Below are 20,132 nucleotides of genomic sequence, written 5' to 3' on the forward strand. Positions count from 1 at the left end.
GTTTTGCCCACTGCCGCCTGTGGGCTGCCCAGCACACGAGCTCCAGGGCAGGTTACAAGCTGGTGCTGAGTGTGGGGAAAAGTGGCCTCTCACCTGCCCCGCCCCCAGTGCCCCACGCTGTAGCCACTTGCAGCCTGTGAGGGGCTGCCTATGCCTGCTCCAGACAGCCCCATGTGGGCTGTGAGCTCCTGCAGCAGGGAGTGCCGGCCATGGGGCAGGCAAGGAGCCATATTTCCCTGCGCTCAGCACCAGCTTCTTCCCTGCCAGCAAGCAGGGTGTCAGGGCTCTGTGCTGCCCCCCACCTGTACTGTGGGGCTGGGGGGGTACTAGGTGTGAGTGGGCGGGGAGCCAGAGGGAGCACTGGTGTCCCGGGGCCAGTGCCGGCGGGGCCCAGAGCAGGGTGGCAGGAGCACAGGGTCCCAGCCAGCAGGGGCTCTATGGAGGTGGGCCAGCTCCCCCCTCCCTGCTGGTGCAGCCCAGCCCAGCTCCACAGACCCCTGCCAGCCTGTGCCCTGCTTTGGGCCCCACTGGTGCTGGCCCTGGGACATGGGTCCCAATACATTGGGTCATTGGTCCCAAGATGTTGACCAGGGGGCGGGGCACCTCTCAAGGGGTGGGGCACCTGCCAAGGGGCAGGGCTACCTATGCGGCCCTTGACAGCCTGCCAAAACTGGGTAAGCAGCCCTCCGCCCAAAATAATTGCCCGCCCTGTATTAGGTAGTGGCAGAAAAAAAGCACATCAATGCATTTTAATCCCGAGGCTAAACATGCAGCATTCTCAAGGTAAACAAACTTGCTCCCATCAGGAGTATCACTCTCCTCATATCTCTATATTTCCCTCAAGACTCCTGGACTAGGTATGCCAGAAAGTGTCTTTCAGGGAAGCAAGAGTTTCACAGACCCATGCTGATGTCCAGTAGTATAACAAGGTGGAGGTACTATCACTTAGAAGGGGCACAAGAATGATAGCCATCACCATCCCAACTGCAGCATCCAACCCAACCCCTGCTGCCATTGTTGCCCATGCACAGACCCTGGCAGTTATGCCTCTGCCACTGTCTATGGCAGTTCTACTTCTTCTTTGGCCTGACCTCTAGGCATATATCACACAGACATGTCTTGTTGGTTCCTAGCCTAGGATCCCAGTCTGAAGTCAGGGTCTGGGCTTTTCTGGTTGCTTCTGCACTTTGCTGGTTGCCAATGAGGCTGGGAAGGAATTTTTTTCTCTTCTTGTGGCTACAGGAGTTAGGAGTTTTTTTCACCTTCCTCTGGGTGTTGGCTGAAGCCAAAGCTGGGGAGTTAGACTGGGGTGTATCAATGTTCCTGTTGGGAATAAAACCCCAAGTTTCCAGGCTGTAGGGTCTTGCCCTTTTGCTCAGGGTCATATCAGTCACCAAGTCTGGGATCTAAAAAGAATCTTATGAAAACAGTAATAGTCAAGAACTGTCCCTTTAGTATTTTTATAACTTAAACTGTTTTAAGAAATGTTTTCATGTGTGATACAAGCAGAGCAATTAAAAAACTTATCACAGTGAATAGCTTATCACATCAACATGTGAAAATAATGATTGTTTTCATGTACAACACACCTGTTTAAACAAATCACACACAGTATATAGTTTCATAGTTTCTAGGGTCGGAAGGGACCTGAACAGATCATCAAGTCTGACCCCCTGCCCTGGGCAGGAACGAGTGCTGGCATCATAATACCCCAGCCAGGTATCTATCCAATCTCCTCCTGAAGACCCCCAAGGTAGAGGAGAATACCACCTCCCTTGGGAGCCCATTCCAAAGCTTGGCAGCCCTAACCATAAAGTAATGCCTCCTGATATCAAGCCTGAACCTGCTCTCAATCAATTTGTGGCCATTGTTCCTTGTTATCCCAGGTGGTGCCCGGGGGAACAGAGCCTCACCTATTTTCCACTGGTCCTCCCTGGTGAGTTTATAGACGGCCACCAGATCCCGTCTCAGTCTTCTCTTGTGGAGGCTGACTATATTCAGACCCTTTATCTTCATAGGGCCTGGCCTGCTGCCCCCCTGCCATGTGAGTGGCCCTCCTCTGGACCCTCTCAGGGTTAGCCACATCCCTCTTGAAGTGCGGCGCCCAGAACTGGATACAGTACTCCAGATGCAGCCTGACCAGCGCTGTATAGAGGGGAAGGATCACCTCCCTGGACCTGCTTTTGATACATCTGTGATGTATATTGTGTTATTATGTCATTTCTGTCACACCTGTTGTGGGACTGAAGTTCACAGCTAGAACTGAATGCATATATAATCCAGTTCCTGCATGGCCATAGGATTTTCAGATGTTCTTACACAGCTGGCCAACATTATTTGGTCAACTACTAATGCTGAATTCAGCAGTAGAATCTATCCAGTAGGTGGCAGTGTCTTATCTGACATCCCAACTACTTCACAATGCTCAATTACCTCCTGTCACACGTTTAGCTTCTGTCTCCCATTGCCTGAAGAAGGATGCATATGCCCAAAAGTTTGCAAAGAACTTTGTTCCAACTTTTCCTTTCCAGTAGCTCCCAGACCCTATAAAGTAGTCACACCCTTTGCCTGTAAGTATACTAGTATTTCATCTTTCCTTTGTTTTTTCATAGGTCGAATTAATATGCTTGAAGTATTAAAATACAGCATAAATTCTTGAAACTTGGAAAAAGTAACAGTTGATATTCCTTGTTTTATGACACTACTTGGCTCATAGCATCCTAACTCTTAACTGTGTTTGCATGAGATAACAAAAGACACTCTCCTGTATCAGACTGAAATTATTTTGATTAAACTGAAAAATCCATTTGTAGTACAATCAACAGTGTACTAAACTTCTAAACTAAGGCAGTGTGATTGAACAGAAAGTGCACTACACTGATTGTTAGGGAACCAGCCTATTACCCTGAGGTCTCTTCTACTTGCTTCCTTGCTTTGGGAAGGCACCAGATATTTCTGTGTCTGTTTTCAGCTGTAAAAATGAGGCTTTCAAGACTCTTAATTGAAAAGTAGAGTAATCACTAAGTGTATATGCTCAATTTTCACCTCCAGATTACAATCTAGTTTAGAAAACCAGGACAAGACTGAGTCAAACAATTTTGACTTATATAGTGTGATATATCATCTACTTTAGGATTTTCTAAAGCACCTGTCACTTCATCTATCAGTGACTGTCTTTTTACAAGAACTCATTGTTAGATCACACTTAAGACAAGAAAGCCTCTGCATCTCAAAATAAATGTTAAGGGTCTAGGACTATAAACAGTCCATGTAACACAGCCATTGTGCCTTTGGGTACAGCTAAAAGACTCTGCTCAGAAACGACAAATAACGAATATAGTGAGGGTGCTGTACATTAGGCCTGACATGCAGTAGTAAAGATTTTGGGGAGACCTTGCATTGTGATATGCCAGCTCCTAGCCAAAACAGACAGTATCAGAACCAGCATTATAAAAAAAAAAATTTAAATCAATTATTAAATGGACTCTACTTCTGAATATCTCAGAAGGCAACTCTATTTAAAACAATTTTAAAAATTGTATTTTCCAAGTAGATCAAATGCCTCTTTCCTAATTTCAAATGTCAGTGAACAATATAAAAGATGTTGTACCTGGACAGTATGATCTTTTAGGATAAAGTCCTCAACATGCCTTGCTGGGAGGATATAAATACTCTCTTGAATTCTAATCTCTTTCTTTTGATTTAGACATAAGCATTTTAACATAAACTAAATGATGTTGCCTGTCTGCACCAGCAAACTCTTACCAAAATCTGTAACCACCTCAAATTACCATCCAATCCAGAAACATCTGGAGTGAAAGTAGACAGATCTGGACCTTAAAAGATTTACTCTTCAGTACTACAAATGCTATAAATCTCTGCAGAAGAAAATAGGCAACTTTAACACAGTAAACCCTTTTCTTATTAGACTCCATGTCAAAATATTTCTTTTAAAGAAAACAAATTTAGAGCTAAATCTATAAGACTCCAACATAAATTTACTTTAAATATGTGACTGCCAAACTCTACAGCTGCCACAATATTTACTAACATACTTTATACATCAGCTATCAAATTCCATATGTGCCCCTTGAAGTAGATGTTATAAATCTCATTTAATTGTGCTTGTCCTGGCTTATTCTTAGTAGATATAAGGGTGCAATTCTAGCTGAAACAGGCCTCCTGGGGATCTAAGAGAAAAGAGACAAGAGTTTCCTCCTCTCCTGCTTTGTGCGTTTTCCTGAGTAGTAGTAGAGTTGACTTGCTATAATCTTAAACTCAGGAAATGCATAACAAATTCTTATATACACACAAAATTAAGGGGATGAAGGAAGAAAGTAGCACAAGTAACAGCTATGGACAAGCTTGTTCTGAAGCTCTGTATGAAACAGAAGTACAGTAGTTTTCAGTTGGCTTTCCTGTTCTTTGCACCATCATGCCTCTGTATCTACTTGATATGCCCTGGGAAATGCCAGGAATAGCTTGCTCTAGAATATATCAATTTCTCTCCCTTTATGGTGCCCTAGATCAGTATAACTGTAGTTCTTGCTGATGTTGCTTGATTTTTTTTAAACACAGGTAAAACAATGTACTAACCTTGACATTGGAAATAGCTGAAGTGTTTTGGCTTAAATTTAAACAAAACAAAACAAAACAAAATCAGCTTATGGTAGACATCTGGTGTGGGCAATTTTAGCTCAAACTTTTACACAGTTATAAGCAACTGAAGCTAAGGTGCTACAAGCTAGCAGCTCATTTATTATTCCATGCCAGTAGCTGAATCAATATTCTGCAAAAAAATGGTTGGTTTTGTTTTTTTTTAAAAACAGTATCAGATTCAAAGGATAAATCTAAAGTAACTTGATTTCCTTCAGGGATATTACTACAGATTTACATAAGATGAAAGATCAGAATCTGGTCCCTTGTCACCACCATACTTTAGTTTTGTAGTTTCTCTGAATTTTCAGCCCAGGCTCTATCTTACTAAATATGTGCCAGGATTGTAGCATAGTTACCTTAGGCCGAGTATCAACAACATATATGAAATCGCTTCCTGGATTTGCCTTTCTGATGGCCTGTAGCATCTGTTCATCTTCAAGGCATCGAGCACTGAAACCAGACAAGGGTTGGCTACTCCTGCAGATGGATGCCTGCAGCAAAACAAACAAATGGAAAATACACCACTGCATTTAATATTCCTAAAACAAATGCACCGCATTCAAAAACTTGTCTATGTAGTCTGTCCCATGCAGTTGGTTCAATAAAAGATATTACCCACAAAATACCTTGCCTCTTGCATTATTTACTATATAACATTATTTACAAAAACAGTATACCAGAAAATGTACAAAAGCTCCAATAGCTACAGAATTAACAGAAAGATAAGAATAGTCCAGCTAATTAAATCTTGCCAATTCATGATATGTTTTATTAATAAAGCATATTATTGTTTGGCTGCCTATATAATAATATATTTCATAGATTTCATAGACATTAGGGCTGGAAGGGACCTCGGAAGATCGAGTCCAGCCCCCTGCCTGAGGGGCAGGAAGTCAGCTGGGGTCATAGGATCCCAGCAAGATAAGCATCCAATTTACTCTTGAAGGCGTTCAAAGTAGGTGCTTGAACCACCTCCGATGGCAGGCTATTGCAGACCTTGAGGGCTCGGACAGTAAATAAATTCTTCCTTATTGTTATAAATGTGGTGTTGACCATTATGGGTTAAATCCTAAATGGCAGGCACCTAGCTCTTTATATGCAATTTTTAGCACTCCATTAAGATTCTATTTCCAACTGTGCCAGAAGCAAAGTAATAGTGGAAGAGGGCTCTCCCTCCCTTTAGCTAGAGCATTTGTCTAGGGAGCAAAAATTCTGAACTTGTTTTCCCCCAAATGCTCCAGCCACCAAACCGCAGGCTAAGAATTATCCAGAATATTTGTCAGTCCTCCCACTGAAGCTGACCCACTGCACCTTGTAGTTAACTTTCGTTGGATAAAATGGGTAAAGAACATTAGTTCAGAGACCCAGCTGAGAACCCGATAGCCCCCTCTTTGCTACAGCAGCATCCATCTCACTGAACTGGATCTCCTTGCTTGCTCTTTTCCTTTAGGCCCCACATATCTTATCTTCTTGGCTGCCTAGTGAGCCAGCTTCAATAGGAGGGGCAGAAAGAGCTTAGCCCTAACCATGGGCGACTGGTGCCATCTTAGGGGGGGCATGTGCCCCCCCAGTGACCAGTCAGCAACAGGGTGGGGGGTCCCCTGCGGCCAATCTCGCCGACCGGGGGGAGGGTCCCCCCATAGCAAAACTCACCAACTGGGCAGAGGCTGAGGTGCTATATCTGGTGCTCCTTCTCCCCGGCTGGCACTCACAAAGGGGACACCGGTGCTCCTGCCAGCTCCCCCTGCCCATCGCCTAAGTGGAGAGCATGGCTGGTCAGGGGGTACACCAGCGCTCTCAGGGTGTGCATGTGCACCCCCGTGCACTCTCTATGCATTGTGACTGACCCTAGCATACCTAGTTTATGGTCTAAAAGTTACCACACTTGTCTAGGAAGAAAGCACTTTTCTGGGTATGCAAGGGGCTGGAATGCAGGTCTTCTGTTCCCTGGAGAAGTGCCCTAACTTTTAGCTCAGGGGTTGTCAACAGGGGTACACATACCCCTGGGGGTACTTGAGAAGGTCCTAGGGGGTAGGTGTGGGCAGGCAGGGACAAAGTGCCCCCATGCACCATCCTGTGTCGCCACCCACCCAGTCAGACACAGGGACGGGAAGTTCGCACATGGTAGCTGCCACCGCTCTGCATCCAGCTGTGCACCACCCTCTCCCCTTCCCCTCATCCTGCTCTGCATCTGGCCACCGGGGGTACACTACTCCACGTCCAGCCGCCAGGCATACACTGATCCAAAAAGGTTGAAAACCCTTGTTTTAGCCTATTGGGCTAAAATGTAGAAGGGTCATTATTGTTCTTCTCTTCACCCATCTGTTGTTTGTGGTTTTACTGTGGCTAAAGTTCCCAGCATACATGGCACTGATTCTATTCCTTCCCCACCCCACCTCCCCTCTGGGCAGTTGTATGACTGTAGGGCAGTCTATGCAAAGGAAGAAAGCATGGGGTAAGTGCAGTTATGCTGAATCCATGCTTAAGTACCAAAACTGTGGTTACACAGCTATGCAACTGTCACTTAAGCTCATGAAGGGGAAACAGGATCTGGCCCTATATCTTTGTGGAAGCACCTGATCAGGCGGCGAATAGCCGCAATTCTAAGTAAATAAATATATAAATAAATAAGACCATTTATTTAACTACCAAATTATGGATTTAGGCATCTAACATTAGATAACCAAGTCTGAAAATTCTGGCCCTGATATTTTAGAACAGAATATGTGAAAACCATACTACTGAAATATGTACACCTTACAACTTACTGGGCGCATCGACACGAGATGCTACGTAACCTTAGCAAGGAGCCATGGCAATACAGCTCATTGCTATGGCAACACAGCTCATCGATATGGTGACATAATGTCAGTGGACACCACTGTGATGCCAATGCTACTGCAAAGTAGCAGTGAGCTACTGTGCAGCAGAATCTAAAACAACCCATGCACCACCAGGACTGCACAGTAACAGCGGTTACTGAGCCGTCATTTAGGACTTGCTAAATGCTAAATGCAAGTACTAAAGTACTTTAGCAAGTCCTAAATGACTGTGCAATACCAACTGCATAGTCGGGCATACATCTAGATGCACCCACTGTTGAAACCTGAGGTTCCCTTTGTTATAAGTTATGATTTAGGTAACTTCATTCCACTTCTGACTTCCTTCCGCTGAAGTCAAAAGTAAAGTGTACAGAATGGTAAAACCAATGAGTCACATAATTTCTTCTGATGAAAAACCTATCAGAGGCAGTTCTGGGGAGGAATTTTCCATGAGGATCCCCTCATAGTTCTGACCCTGTTGTTCCATCATGAAGAAAGAGTCCCTCCAGATGCCTAATAGACCATAGACCCATTTCAAAAGGTTGCAGATTGACAGAATGCCATCTAACGCTCCATAGCAGCTCTGTCTCTCTGCAGGCCAAGTCTCCAAGTACCAGTGCCAGACAAATTCTTTGGATATGGTTGTCCCAGGAGATAGCATAATACTTTGTGGGGATAGAAAAGAGGGACAATATCGTTCCTGATCCCACTAGAGGGTACTGGTGAGACGGTTGTTGTAAACCAGTCCCTGTGAGTGTCTGATGGTATGGTTCGTTAACCACCTGCTTAGAGCAAGTACTGTATTTACTTAAATCCATGACAAGGTTTTTTCCACCACGTAACATGGGGATTAAAAGTGTCATCTTAGATTTGAGTACTGGCCCAGGGAAGCCTGTAGTTCAGCTCCAGCTTTGGCCCTGGGCTTACAGCCAAAGCCAGGATGAGCCACTGCCTGTCCTGGACCAGTGGCTCATGCAGTGCGGTGGGGAGACACTCACTGCAGGGGGAGACAGTGCAGTGGCGGTGAGGGGTGTGTGGGGGATATTCATGGTGGGGGTTGGGGGAGCATGGGGAAGACACTGTGGGGGTGGGAGTGTATGGGGGAGATCCATGGTGAGGCTGGGGAGAGCATGGGGGCCACCCCATAAGGTTGAGAGGGCATGCAGGGGAGATGCATAGTAGGGATTCAGGGAGAGGAAAGTGAGACCACACAGCTTCCCTCTCTCCAGCTTACCTTAGGCTCAAGCTCCAGCCCCAGCCAGGCCCAAAGCTGCTGCCACTGTTTTTACATGGCTGGGCTGGAGCCAGGAGCCCGCTGCTGTCTCCCCAGGAGCCAGAACTGCCCCAAAGGTAAGTGGCTAGGGGGGGATGGGGCGGGAGGTGGGCAGGTGACAGGGGGCAAGCACAGGCATGAGAGTGGGGGAAGAGTGGGGAAGTAGGTACAGGCATGGGAGGGCAGGAACTAGAGACAGGCAACAAGGGGGCAGGCATGGGCAAGAGGTGGGATGACAAGCAGCAGTGGGGAGGGGGCAGATAGAAGGGCAAGGGGCAGTGGGGCAAGAGTGGGGAGTCTGGCCCCTCACTCTCTACCACTGATTTCTCCCCAATGGTTGTGGGAGGAATTCTTTTAAGTTGACTCTCCAATACTTAGATACTTAGATAACAAATTTATAATTTTCCATGTATAAAATCTCATTACTGAAGGGGTCCTTGTAAATTCCTAGTTATCTTGGATTTAGGAAAATACAGTACCTTAAGCACTGCAAGCACTCTATCTCAGCAGGTTCCCATAAAGACTCACAGAGTCTGAGGAGGTAACAGAGGATTGATTCCTTTCCATGGGCCACCAGACATAGAAGTGCAATACTTTAGACACAATTTCTTCCAGTTACAAGCAAAAATATAGAGCCAACAGCTCCTAAATTAGTAGGTCTAGAAAGGGGGAAAGTGCCTCCAGGATATTCCCCACAAAAATAGTTACAAACTGGCCTGCAGATTTCCCAGAAAAATTTCAGTTTTCTTGTCCATGCTGTTTGGACATATTCAAATTTTTGAAGGCTATTCCAAGCATCCACTGACTACTGGTACCATGGGCCATCAATGAGTTGCTTTTCAACCCGGTCCTCAGTATTTCCATCCTAGGTATCAAGCTGTTCAGCCTTCTTTCCACAGCCTTCTCTCAGACTCTCTTCCTCAGCCCCCTTCATGATAGTTCACTTCTGAACCTGGTCCCCTATTATACTACTCTACTTTTCTGTGCTGGAGAGATTGTAGTCTTCTGTTGCCTGAATGATGACATAATACCCAATAACAAACTAGCAGACTAAGTGTTATATGTGCCCCTTTACCATTATTTGTAACCATCTTAATAAAAAACCATTTGGCATGAAAAATCTTGAGGAAGACAGAATTATCTTCCCCTACCCCCGCCACCCCAGAAATGAAAAACCACAGTTCCACACTTACATGGTTATCCTTACAGTAATAGGAAAGTGCTGGGAAACGCCTTCTGCTCCGGAATTTGGAACTTCCTACTATGATGTGTGCAGTTGCAGATCTTGGTACGTACACCTCAGTAGGGTACGAATCACAGACCTATCAAAGAAAACTCAATTTATTTGGGTTATCATAAAAATAAAAGCCAGTCATCACAATACAGAAATGAAATAGTATGAAACACTGTCATTCTGACCATTTTAAAGTATTTCATTAAAGTCAGTTACACCACTCCAAGTATGCCATGAAGTAGTTTCCTCTTTTTTACAAATGGGAAAACTGAAACAGTTGATGAAGGGCTATACTGTGTTTTTAAGTATCTGGTAACCGTGACTACCTGTGCTGAATGAATGAGGCATTGAAAATGACATAGTTTATAGTAAAGGAGTCTTTTGTAAAAGTTGGAAAGTGTTCCAACACACGGGAAGTATTCATAGATGTGATAAGGTATGTGTTCTTCATCACTCACCCAATACAACACCTCAGCCCAGATTTGCATAAGTGCTAAGCACTCTCAACTGTATCTGACCTCAATGAGGGATGTGCTTTGGACATAAAAAGTGCTATAGAATACTAAGTAGTCTGAAAAAAAAAGCAGTCCCACATTTTGGCACTCAAAACAGGTGTCATTTTTGCCAATTTTGGACTTAATCTCTCTCTGTTAGAGTTACATAGCTGCTGCACAATGAGGATACAAATCTCATCAGCTCCCAGGGGTGAATCTAGAGGGGTGCAGTGGAGTGGTCATACCTCCCTTTCCAGACCACACCACAAAAGCAACAGACAGGGACTTTTTTAAGTCCCCAAAGCAGGTAAGAATCCATCCTTCTTGGTACCCCCTCCCTTCCCTGCTGTGGCAACTCTCTCCCCTCCCCTCCCCTTCCTCCTGTCTGCCACTGCCACTGTCCCCAGCTAACCTGGGGGCAGGGGGCTCCAGAGATGCTTCTGCCCTGCCCTACCAGGCTACACAGGGAGCCAAGCTTAGCCAGGGACAGCAACAGAGGCAGGCAGATTTCCCTTCCCTGCCCAGTCTCTCCAGGTGTTCTCCAGCAGCCCAGGACTGCTTCAGCATAGGGAGAAGAAACCTGCTCACCACCACCACTGTCCCTGACTGAGCCCAGCTCCCCATGCAGCCACTGCCCACAGCCTTGGCTGCAGCAGGATAGAAGCAGTCAGGACAGTGGCAGCAGCAGGTGAGTCTTCCCTTCCTTTGTGCAGAGAGGGCAAGGGGGGAAATGGGAGAGGAGGGCAAGGGATGTGCTCCACAGCATGGGTGGGAAGGGAAGCGGTACTAAGAATGAGGGGAGGGAGGTTGATTCTTACATGATTTGAGGACTTAAAAAAGGTCTCCAGCTGTGTGATCTGTCTGCCCCTGGTTGTTGAGGGAGCTGGAAGCAGGGTGTGTAGCCACCCCTGCATCATTGGTCGTTGTTCCTGCACCCCACTTCTAAAAATCCTGGATCTGCCTATGTCTATTCCCACAAGGTTGCTGTAAAAGTAATATAATGGTTTTGAAGCATTTACCTACTACAGTGAAACTACCACAGAAAAGCCCAGGAGGAAGTTGTTAAATTGTGTACTCAGTTCAGGGTTTGGATAAAAGTGTGTGGTAAATGAAGTCCAAGACCACAGATTGAATGAAAAAGAGAAAATGAAATATAGTATAACGCCTGAATAAGACTGGAATCTTGTGGGTAAATATCTGTTATTAAAGGACTCTCATAATGAATGTGCATAATGGAAGACAACCTAAAGTTGCTCCGAGCACTTTGATTCTGGTATTTCCTACCTTTTTAGTTTGACTTAGAAACCTTAACATTATTTTTTGGATGTAATTTTAATAGCATTCCCTGAACAATGTTGGAAAACAGCAAACTTTCTATTATTTACTACTGTCAGATACACGCTGATTTTGCACCAATGAAATGTGACTTTACTGGTGTCATTTCTGATTAACAAACATCAGTCAGACCTCTTTCTGTGACATGCAGGAAGAGTTATCAATGAATCCATGAATGTCTTTAATATTTCCTATAGAATTAACACTTTAAAATTGAACATTTTAAGGAAGAAAGAAAATAAATTTGTTTCTCCCTTCCATGTATTTTTTCCTTTTCCACACCCCCACTTCCCTGCTTTCAGTCTATTTTTGTTCCTTTCTATGAATCCTCTATGTAAGTCATTTCCACAGCTTTTTTAGTATTTATTCCCTCATTTTCTCTAATATTCCTTGGATTCCTCCTTCTCTTTATGTCTAAGCTAATCATGAATGACACATGCCCCCAGGGGCTGGGGGGGGCATGGTGACCGCCCGCAGGTGGCAGTGGCAGTGGCCGAAGCATGGCGGTGGGGAGTAGGGATCTCCCGCAGGCGGCTGCAGCAGTGTCAGCAGGGGTGGGGGGATGCACTGACCAGCAGTTGGCAACTACTTCCAGACACCGCCGGCAGCATTGGTTGTAGCCAGCAGTGATCGGTGACTGCCCACAGATGCCACTGGCAGTGTCGGTGGTAGAGGGGGGCAGCGAGCGGTGACCACCTTCAGGCACCACTGGCAGTGTTGCCAGCACTTCTTTCAGGGGGTGCATGTGCACCCACATGCACCCCCTACACGTCACCAATGATTTTAATCCAAAGCCTTGTCAAGCTATCCTTTAATTTTTCCCTAAACCAGAGTCTCAACCTCTTCCATGACAGTCCATGATAGCAAAGGGTGAGAAAAATATCCAGTGAGGCTAAAGTGTTAGACTTCAGAAGGGCCAACTTTAGTAAACTTAGTAGGCTAGTTAGTGAGGTGGCGGAACTCAAGAGCATCGAGCAAACAGGAGTCCAGGAGGGTTGGAGGTTTCTCAAGGGAGTGATCCTTGGGGCACAAAAGGAGTCTATCCCCTTACGCAGGAAAGGGGTAAGGGGCTAAAAAAAGCCCCCTTGGCTGAACAGGGAACTCCAGGAAAGTCTGGGGGCAAAGACATTTATAGGTAGTGGAAACGGGGGGCAGCCACCAAGGAGGCATACATCTCCCTGGAACGCTATTGCAGGGAATCAGTTAGGCAGGCCAAGGCCAGACTGGAGCTTACGATGACTTCAACAATTAAGGACAATAAAAAGTCCTTCTACCTATATATAGCGAGCAAAAGGAAAGCGCAGAGCAACATAGGGCCTCTGCAGGACAAATCAGGACAGTTGGTGGTTGACATAGGGAAAAAGGTGGAGCTCTTCAGTGAGTCCTTTGCTTCAGTATTCCTAAGTACTGACCAAGACAATTCCCCCACCTTGAGCATAGACAAATGTTCAAAAGGTACCAGACCGACAAAGGTTAGTGCTGACTTAGTTAAGGAGCACTTGGAAGGGCTGGATGGGTACAAGTCAGCTGGCCCGAACGACCTCCATCCCTGTTTGCTGAAGGAATTGGCCAGTGTCATAGCTGAGCCGCTGGCACAGCTGTTTGAGCACTCGTGGTGCTCCAGCCAGATCCCTGAGGATTGGAAAAGGGCCAACGTGGTGCCCATTTTTAAGAAGGGGAGAAGGGATGAGTCGGGTAACTTTAGGCAGTCAGTCTTACCTCTATCCCTGGGAAAATAGTGGAAAAAACCATCAAAGAGCGTATTTGTGAAGGCCCAGCAGGGAAAATGATGCTGAAAGGAAATCAGCATGGGTTCATCACAGGTAGATCCTGCCTGACAAACCTTATAGCCTTTTATGACCAGGTCACACATTGCCTTGACACAGGAGCTGAGGCTGATGTCATCTACCTGGACTTTATGAAGGCCTTTGACAGTTTCACATCCTATTCTCATAGGGAAGCTAGCAGGCTGTGGAGTGGATGCCTACACAGTCAGGTGGGTGGCCAACTGGTTTAGGGACCACACCCAGAGACTGGTGGTAGAAGGGTCGTTCTCGGCCTGGAAGATGAGCGGTGGGGTCCCACAGGGTTCGGTCCTTGGACCAGTGTTACTTAATATCTTCATCAGTGATTTGAACAAGGGTGTGGAGAGCACCCTCTCCAAGTTCGTAGATGATACCAAGTTATGGGGCAAAGTTAACACACCAGAGGGCAGGGAGCAGATACAGGCCGACCTGGACAGGTTGGATCAATGGGCTTAACGAAATAGGATGCAGTTCAACAAAGATAAATGTAAGGTATTCCACCTAGCGAGGAGGAATCCCCATCACGCCTATAGGTTGGGGAATGACCTCCTCAGCAGCTCAGAGGCTGAGAGAGATCTTGGAGTCATAGTTGACTCCAAGATGAACATAAACCGGCAGTGTAATGAGGCCATCAACAAAGCCAATCGCATCTGTCATGTATTAGCAGATGCATGACCAACAGATCAAGGGAGGTGATGCTCCCCCTCTATGTGGCATTGGTCATGCCGCAGTTGGAGTACTGTGTCCAGTTTTGGGTGCCACACTTCAGGAGGGACACGGAGAATCTGGAGAGGGTTCAAAGGAGGGCCACTCGCATGGTTAGTGGCCTCCGTAAAAGACCCTAGGAGGGGAGGCTGAGAGATATGGATCTCTTCAGCCTTCACAAGAGACAGCTGAGGGGAGACCTTGTAGCCACCTATAAGTTTATCAAGGGAGAACAACAGGGAATAGGTGATGCACTATTTACCAAAGTGCCCCAGAGAGTAACTAGGAATAATGGGTGCAAACTAGTGGAGAGTAGATTTAGGTTAGACATTAGGAAGAAATGTTTTACAGTAAGGGTGGCCAGAATCTGGCATGGGCTTCCAAGAGAGGTGGTACTATCACCTAACTTGGTGGTCTTCAAGAGGAAGCTTGATAGTCCCCTGGCTGGGGTCATCTGACCTTGGTCCTCTTTCCTGCCAGGAGCAGGGGGTTGGACACGATGATCCATTGTGGTCCCTTCCAACTCTACAATCTATGAATCTATGAATCTATCTTTTCACCCTGCAATTAACTATGACCCAGCTAGACTATCCTCTTCTTCGGCAGTGTGGAAAGAGCAGGATGGAAATCCAGCTATGCTCTCCCCCATAAATTTACACACCTGTGTATGTGTATGTTCCCATGCTGGTCGTAATCCCCATTCTGAGACTCCCCCTACCCAAAATAAAATCTGAAGTAATTTATTCCCTGCTTTTAATTAAATTCAGACTTTTTCTTCTGTTTCTAATACATGAAAACAGGTTCTGGCAGCACATGTAGTCTCCTCTGAAATCTCAGAACATCAGTGTGAAGACACCGTGGGGTGAACTGAACTGTACTGGCAGACTGACTTCAAAGTTTGTTTTTTGTTGCTGTTATCTCTCACCATTTGTATTACTTAACCATAAGTTTAATAAACAGTTTTGATCACACTAAGGCAAGGCAGAATGGGAACCACAGTTAGCTTGGTGGGAAGGGGTGGAATTATGATTTGTGACTTGTCAACCCATTGTATACAAAAATATAACAGTGATAGCATTCCAAAGTGTCTCAAAAGTACTGCAACTAATTTCAGGGAAAAAGAAAAGATAATACTAAATTCATTTTTCCAAACCAATGGCTTGTGAAACTATTAAGTAGAATTTTTTAAAGAAACTCATTTGCTGCAATTCAGCAAATCACTTACACACAGGCTTAACTAAGAATTTGCTTATCCCTATTTAGCAAAGTATTTGAGCATGTGCTCAAAGCTGACTTTTGACAAGTCATTATCTAATTGTAAGTCAGTCCCACATGTGGAAAATGGAAATACAGAGTGAAAAAAGGAAGCAAGATAGTCTGTCTTTCTTATCTAGATTGCTAGCTCTTTGCTCCAAGGACTGACTTATACTACATTTATGTATACCACCTAGCACATCATAGGGGTCTCAGTGTTAGGTGGGGCTTTTTTAATACAAAATGCTTTTATAATACAAATCATAGCAACTCACTCCATACTCTCTGTTCACATCACTGATCTGCCAATAATTATTTGGGATACCCATCCGGTTATATTCTTCATTCAGGTCCACAAGCTTCCAGCCTTGTTCTCGCTCTTCTTTATCTAACTTTGGATTGAATGAAAAACAGTACAGCTCTTCATATTTCACTAGAAAACATAAGAAATAGGCAGGATGATAAATCTGAACTGAGATCAAAGGCTATAAAAACAAAATTTGAATCAGGTTATTCTCTATAGATTTCTCATTCAGAACAGTATGTTTTCCTGGTGAAAAGCCCACATACCTGCATGTAACTACTTAGAAGTTTACTTTGAAACTTTGGGCTAGTGGTATATTTTTGCAGTTGTAAAAGGCTGGATTATTGACCCTACTTGAAACCTACTAGCTCTCTCAAGCCTGCTGAATTGCAAACATTCTGCTAACCACCACATAGGTGCAGTGTCAGCACTAGCATGCTGGTATGCAAAGAACCTAAAGTCAATAAAAGTGCTTGTACTCTAGAAGAATTCTCTTGCCAGAAAAAACTTGCTAGTTCTTTTATTACTAGATTATAGATCCAGTGGCAGGGCAAAAGGATCTGAACAACAGACCACATTCTGCAGTCTTACTGGGGCTTAGTCATTATGGACCAACCCTTAATTCTCAACTCTAATTCAAATGTCTTTCCACAAGCAAGTTTCAAACATATTCAGTGAGAATTTTTTCTAAGTAAAAGGGTGAAGACTCTCTTTTTGGAGCTAGGGACAGACATTACACATATACCAGTTTAAGTGATCAGAAACTGGTTTAAACCTGTAACTGAGCAGATGTTCAGTGCATATAAACCAGTTTGAAAATGGCTGAACCAGTTTGAAATAAACCTGGTTGAATGTTGTATCAGACTTAAGTGATTTGGGTCAAACCGGTTTATGCAAAGCCTGTCTAGGACCCCTTGCTGGTCTAAGTTAAATCAGACTCCCCCAGCATCCCGGCATGCTCTCTGGGCTGGGCAGGGCTCTCTGTTCCACAGCAGGGCTGGCCCCTCCCATCTGCTACCTGGCTGGAGCTAGGCAGAGATTGGAGGCGTTTGCCTGGCCTCTGCTCCCCTCCCTACCCTTCTAAGCAGGGGTTCCACCATCCCCTCTGCCTTACACAGACACTCTAGCATTAGCAGACCACATATTGGCTACAGTCTGTGCTGTGACAGAGGAGACAAACGCAGAATCAACAGGTAGCTGGTAATGTCCCTCTGTTGTTTTCTTAATGGAGAGATAAACACTGAGTTAGGGATGATAAACACTGTGTTATCAATTCCCTGCTGGGCTGGTCAGAAGGAGGTGGGGGACACCTCCTTAATCAAAGTGTCCTGCCAGGACCTGGTCATGCCCCACCTTAGCTCAGCATTGTGGAAGGGAAAGGAAGGCTGCTCTAGCGCCCCCCAGCTTCTAGCCTGAGCCACTGCAGGCATGTGCCTGCATTTTTTTCAGTTCAGAGGGGATGTCTGTGTAGTTCCAAACTGGTTTAGCCTAGCCAGGTCAGACTAACCTGCAAGTATTGAATCTATTCAGGCTCAGACTTTTTGAATGTCTAGCCTAGCCTGAAAGACCCCAATGGCATTCCAGATACCTAGATTACTTTATAGTTGGATAAACATATTTACAATCTTTCCAACATGATCTGGTTGGCATAATTATAACTTCTGTCACATTCCATTAATGAATATTCAATAAATACAGTTTAAAATTCACTTGTAAGAGTACTTGTATTCACACACATGAAATGCTTTGATAAGATGCACACAGGAAGACTAGAAAAAGTTTCACACTCAATTTTAATAGGCATTTTTCCATATGAATGCCCATTCTTTTCTACAGCAAGTATTTACTTGCATTTTATTTTGGGTGTTATTCTGAGGCATATTTTATATTTTATAATTTCATTAAATGCATAACCTATTCAAAACCAAAAATAAAATAAAAAACAAAAATAAAGCTATCGCACATCCAGGACTTTCAATTCCCATTGATTCAAAAATGAAAAATCGGTTTTTTGTAACATCACCACAAGCTGTTGGAGAACTTAGTTCCCTCTTTAGAAATAACTGTTAATAAAAAAAGGCAGTAGTGACCAGGGAACCAGCCTCAGGTATCCCCTTTGGGGGCTAGGGAAGCACAAGAATGGCAGCCACCGCTACTGTAAGCCCAGCTATTGTCACCTTCATGGCCAACTCAATCCTGGCCACTGCCACTGTCACCTTGGGCTCAGACCCTGGTTGTTACGTCTCTAAGAATAGGAATGGAAAGAAAAGAAACTTTTTGTTAAAATTTCCCTATGCAGCTAAGGAAAGAAACATCATGCATTGTGAGAAGAAAAGGAAATGCATGGCTGAAATACAGCTTAATAGCTCAAACATCTGTGTTTGCTGTCATGGCACAGATCTAGGAAGGCTAACCTGTGTCCATGTCTCATTTACTAATGCAAAGCTTGAGTATTGTAGTTAATTGTAACCTGAACAAGTAACTTCAATAAAAAGAATTTGATTAGAATCCTGATATTTGTTTAGCTCCTTGGTTGTCAAAACATGCATTAACACTGCTGGATTATCTTTGCATTGGATTTGCCCAGGAAATTAACAGGCAATTTTCCAAATTATTTCAAATTATATGGTACACATCTCGGTTGTAAATGCTCGTAAAGGGTCAAATCTGATTTAAGATTTCATGTGTTATTTTATGATCTTATGTGAAGATTGTCCACATGCAAATAAATTATGGTTTAAAGATTAACTAAAAGTCATGTAGAATCTGATTCAGTCTAACACTCACTAAACCATTGATTGTACAAGCTCCATTAGAAGCTGATGGGTATAAGACTCAAAGCAAACTTGTAATTTAGTTAGACTAGCTTGTGTCACAAATTGTTACAATATAATACTGTATTATAACACAAGACAGATTCTCCATTTAAGATATGGTATAATGCAAAAAAACCCAAAAGGCAGGCAGGCAGGAAAAGGAAAAAGTAGAGCATGACTCAATCAAAAATTACTCTGGTAGGTTTATGGGCAGCTTGCAATTGCACAAACAAATGACAGTAGAGAGCTGGCAGGTCAAATCCCACTCATCTTGCAATCATCCCTGCTAACTCTGGGACTCATGAACCCTAATATCAGGTATTGTGGTGCAAAAAGAAAAACATGGAGAAACATGAGCGTACTTTACAGCTAGCTGCTTCTTCTATCACTGACATGGAGTTTTTTTTTCCCTGGGCCTTTTCTCGATTCCTGCCTGCTGCTAAACTTTAATTCATGGCCCATATTCATGCACCTCTGTGGTATTCTACAATACTATCACAGAGTTGAAAGCCACCAGCCCATTGCTTATCCATGAGTGCATCTACACACGATGCTTTACATGTTGCCCTGTAGGGTCAGGACAACTCTCAGGATCTCAATATTGCGCTGTTAGACAAGAAGGTGTGACACAATTGCACATATACAAACACACAAATCGATTAGGTGCATACACACGCACACTACCAGCTCAGGAACATACACATCCAAACCAGCCTAGGCACATGCATACCTATCACCAATTCAAGCACATACACACTACACACTAAAAATTAGACAAAAATCAATACCCATGTACTCAGTACACATATCACTAATACATATATCATGCGCACATTGATTGATTATATATATATACACACACAACTCACCAGTTGACACACATACAACCCACCTACACATAGGTAAGTTCTTAACTTGGATGGTACAGTATGTATGTGTGTGCTTGGGGTACTTGGGGGAAGGTTAAGGTGAGAGAGAGAGAGAGTTAAAGTGTAGGGAGTGAAAGTTCCCAGAACCAGGGTTAGAACCAGAGGACTAGAGAGAAGCTAACTGAGGAACTGAGGCTTGGATTTACTTAAGATCATGTGGCCCCAGGGTTACTTGAGGTCACTGGTAAATGGGAGGGGGGGAAAAAAAAAAAAAAAGAGAAGCCTCGTGGCAAGGAGGAGACCGCCAAGAAAGAGAGAGAGACAGAAACCTGGGAGCTTGGGACTAGAAACTGAGGCAGACAGCTGAGATATTGGGGGCGGGGGAGACACAGATAAGTGGTGGCAAGAAGGAGACAGCCAGGAAAAGAACCGAGGCAGAAACCTGGTTGCTCAGGGGAAAAGGAAAAGGCAGTGGGGATAAGACAGTGGCAAAGAAACAGGGGGTTTGGAGGCAGAGAGGAGCTCAGGACAGGTGTTGGAGGTGGCAGTGAGCCAGAAGCAG

At 44.5% G+C, this 20,132-nt stretch overlaps 1 protein-coding gene across 1 annotated transcript in view; it reads right to left on the reverse strand.

Annotated features, from left to right (window-relative positions):
- MTMR7 (myotubularin related protein 7) overlaps positions 1–20,132 on the reverse strand; it is an 87,047-nt gene that overhangs the window by 33,252 nt on the left and 33,663 nt on the right. Inside the window, exons 4-6 of the mRNA XM_006015856.2 lie at positions 15,857–16,014; positions 9,948–10,076; positions 5,016–5,150 (exon numbers count right to left, since the gene is read on the reverse strand). Of these exons, the coding sequence (XP_006015918.1) occupies positions 5,016–5,150; positions 9,948–10,076; positions 15,857–16,014 (422 nt within the window). The remainder of the gene's footprint in view (positions 1–5,015; positions 5,151–9,947; positions 10,077–15,856; positions 16,015–20,132) is intronic.

The sequence above is a fragment of the Alligator sinensis genome, unplaced genomic scaffold (genome assembly GCF_000455745.1).
Source record: "Alligator sinensis unplaced genomic scaffold, ASM45574v1 scaffold528_1, whole genome shotgun sequence".
NCBI classification, from domain to species: Eukaryota; Metazoa; Chordata; order Crocodylia; family Alligatoridae; genus Alligator; species Alligator sinensis.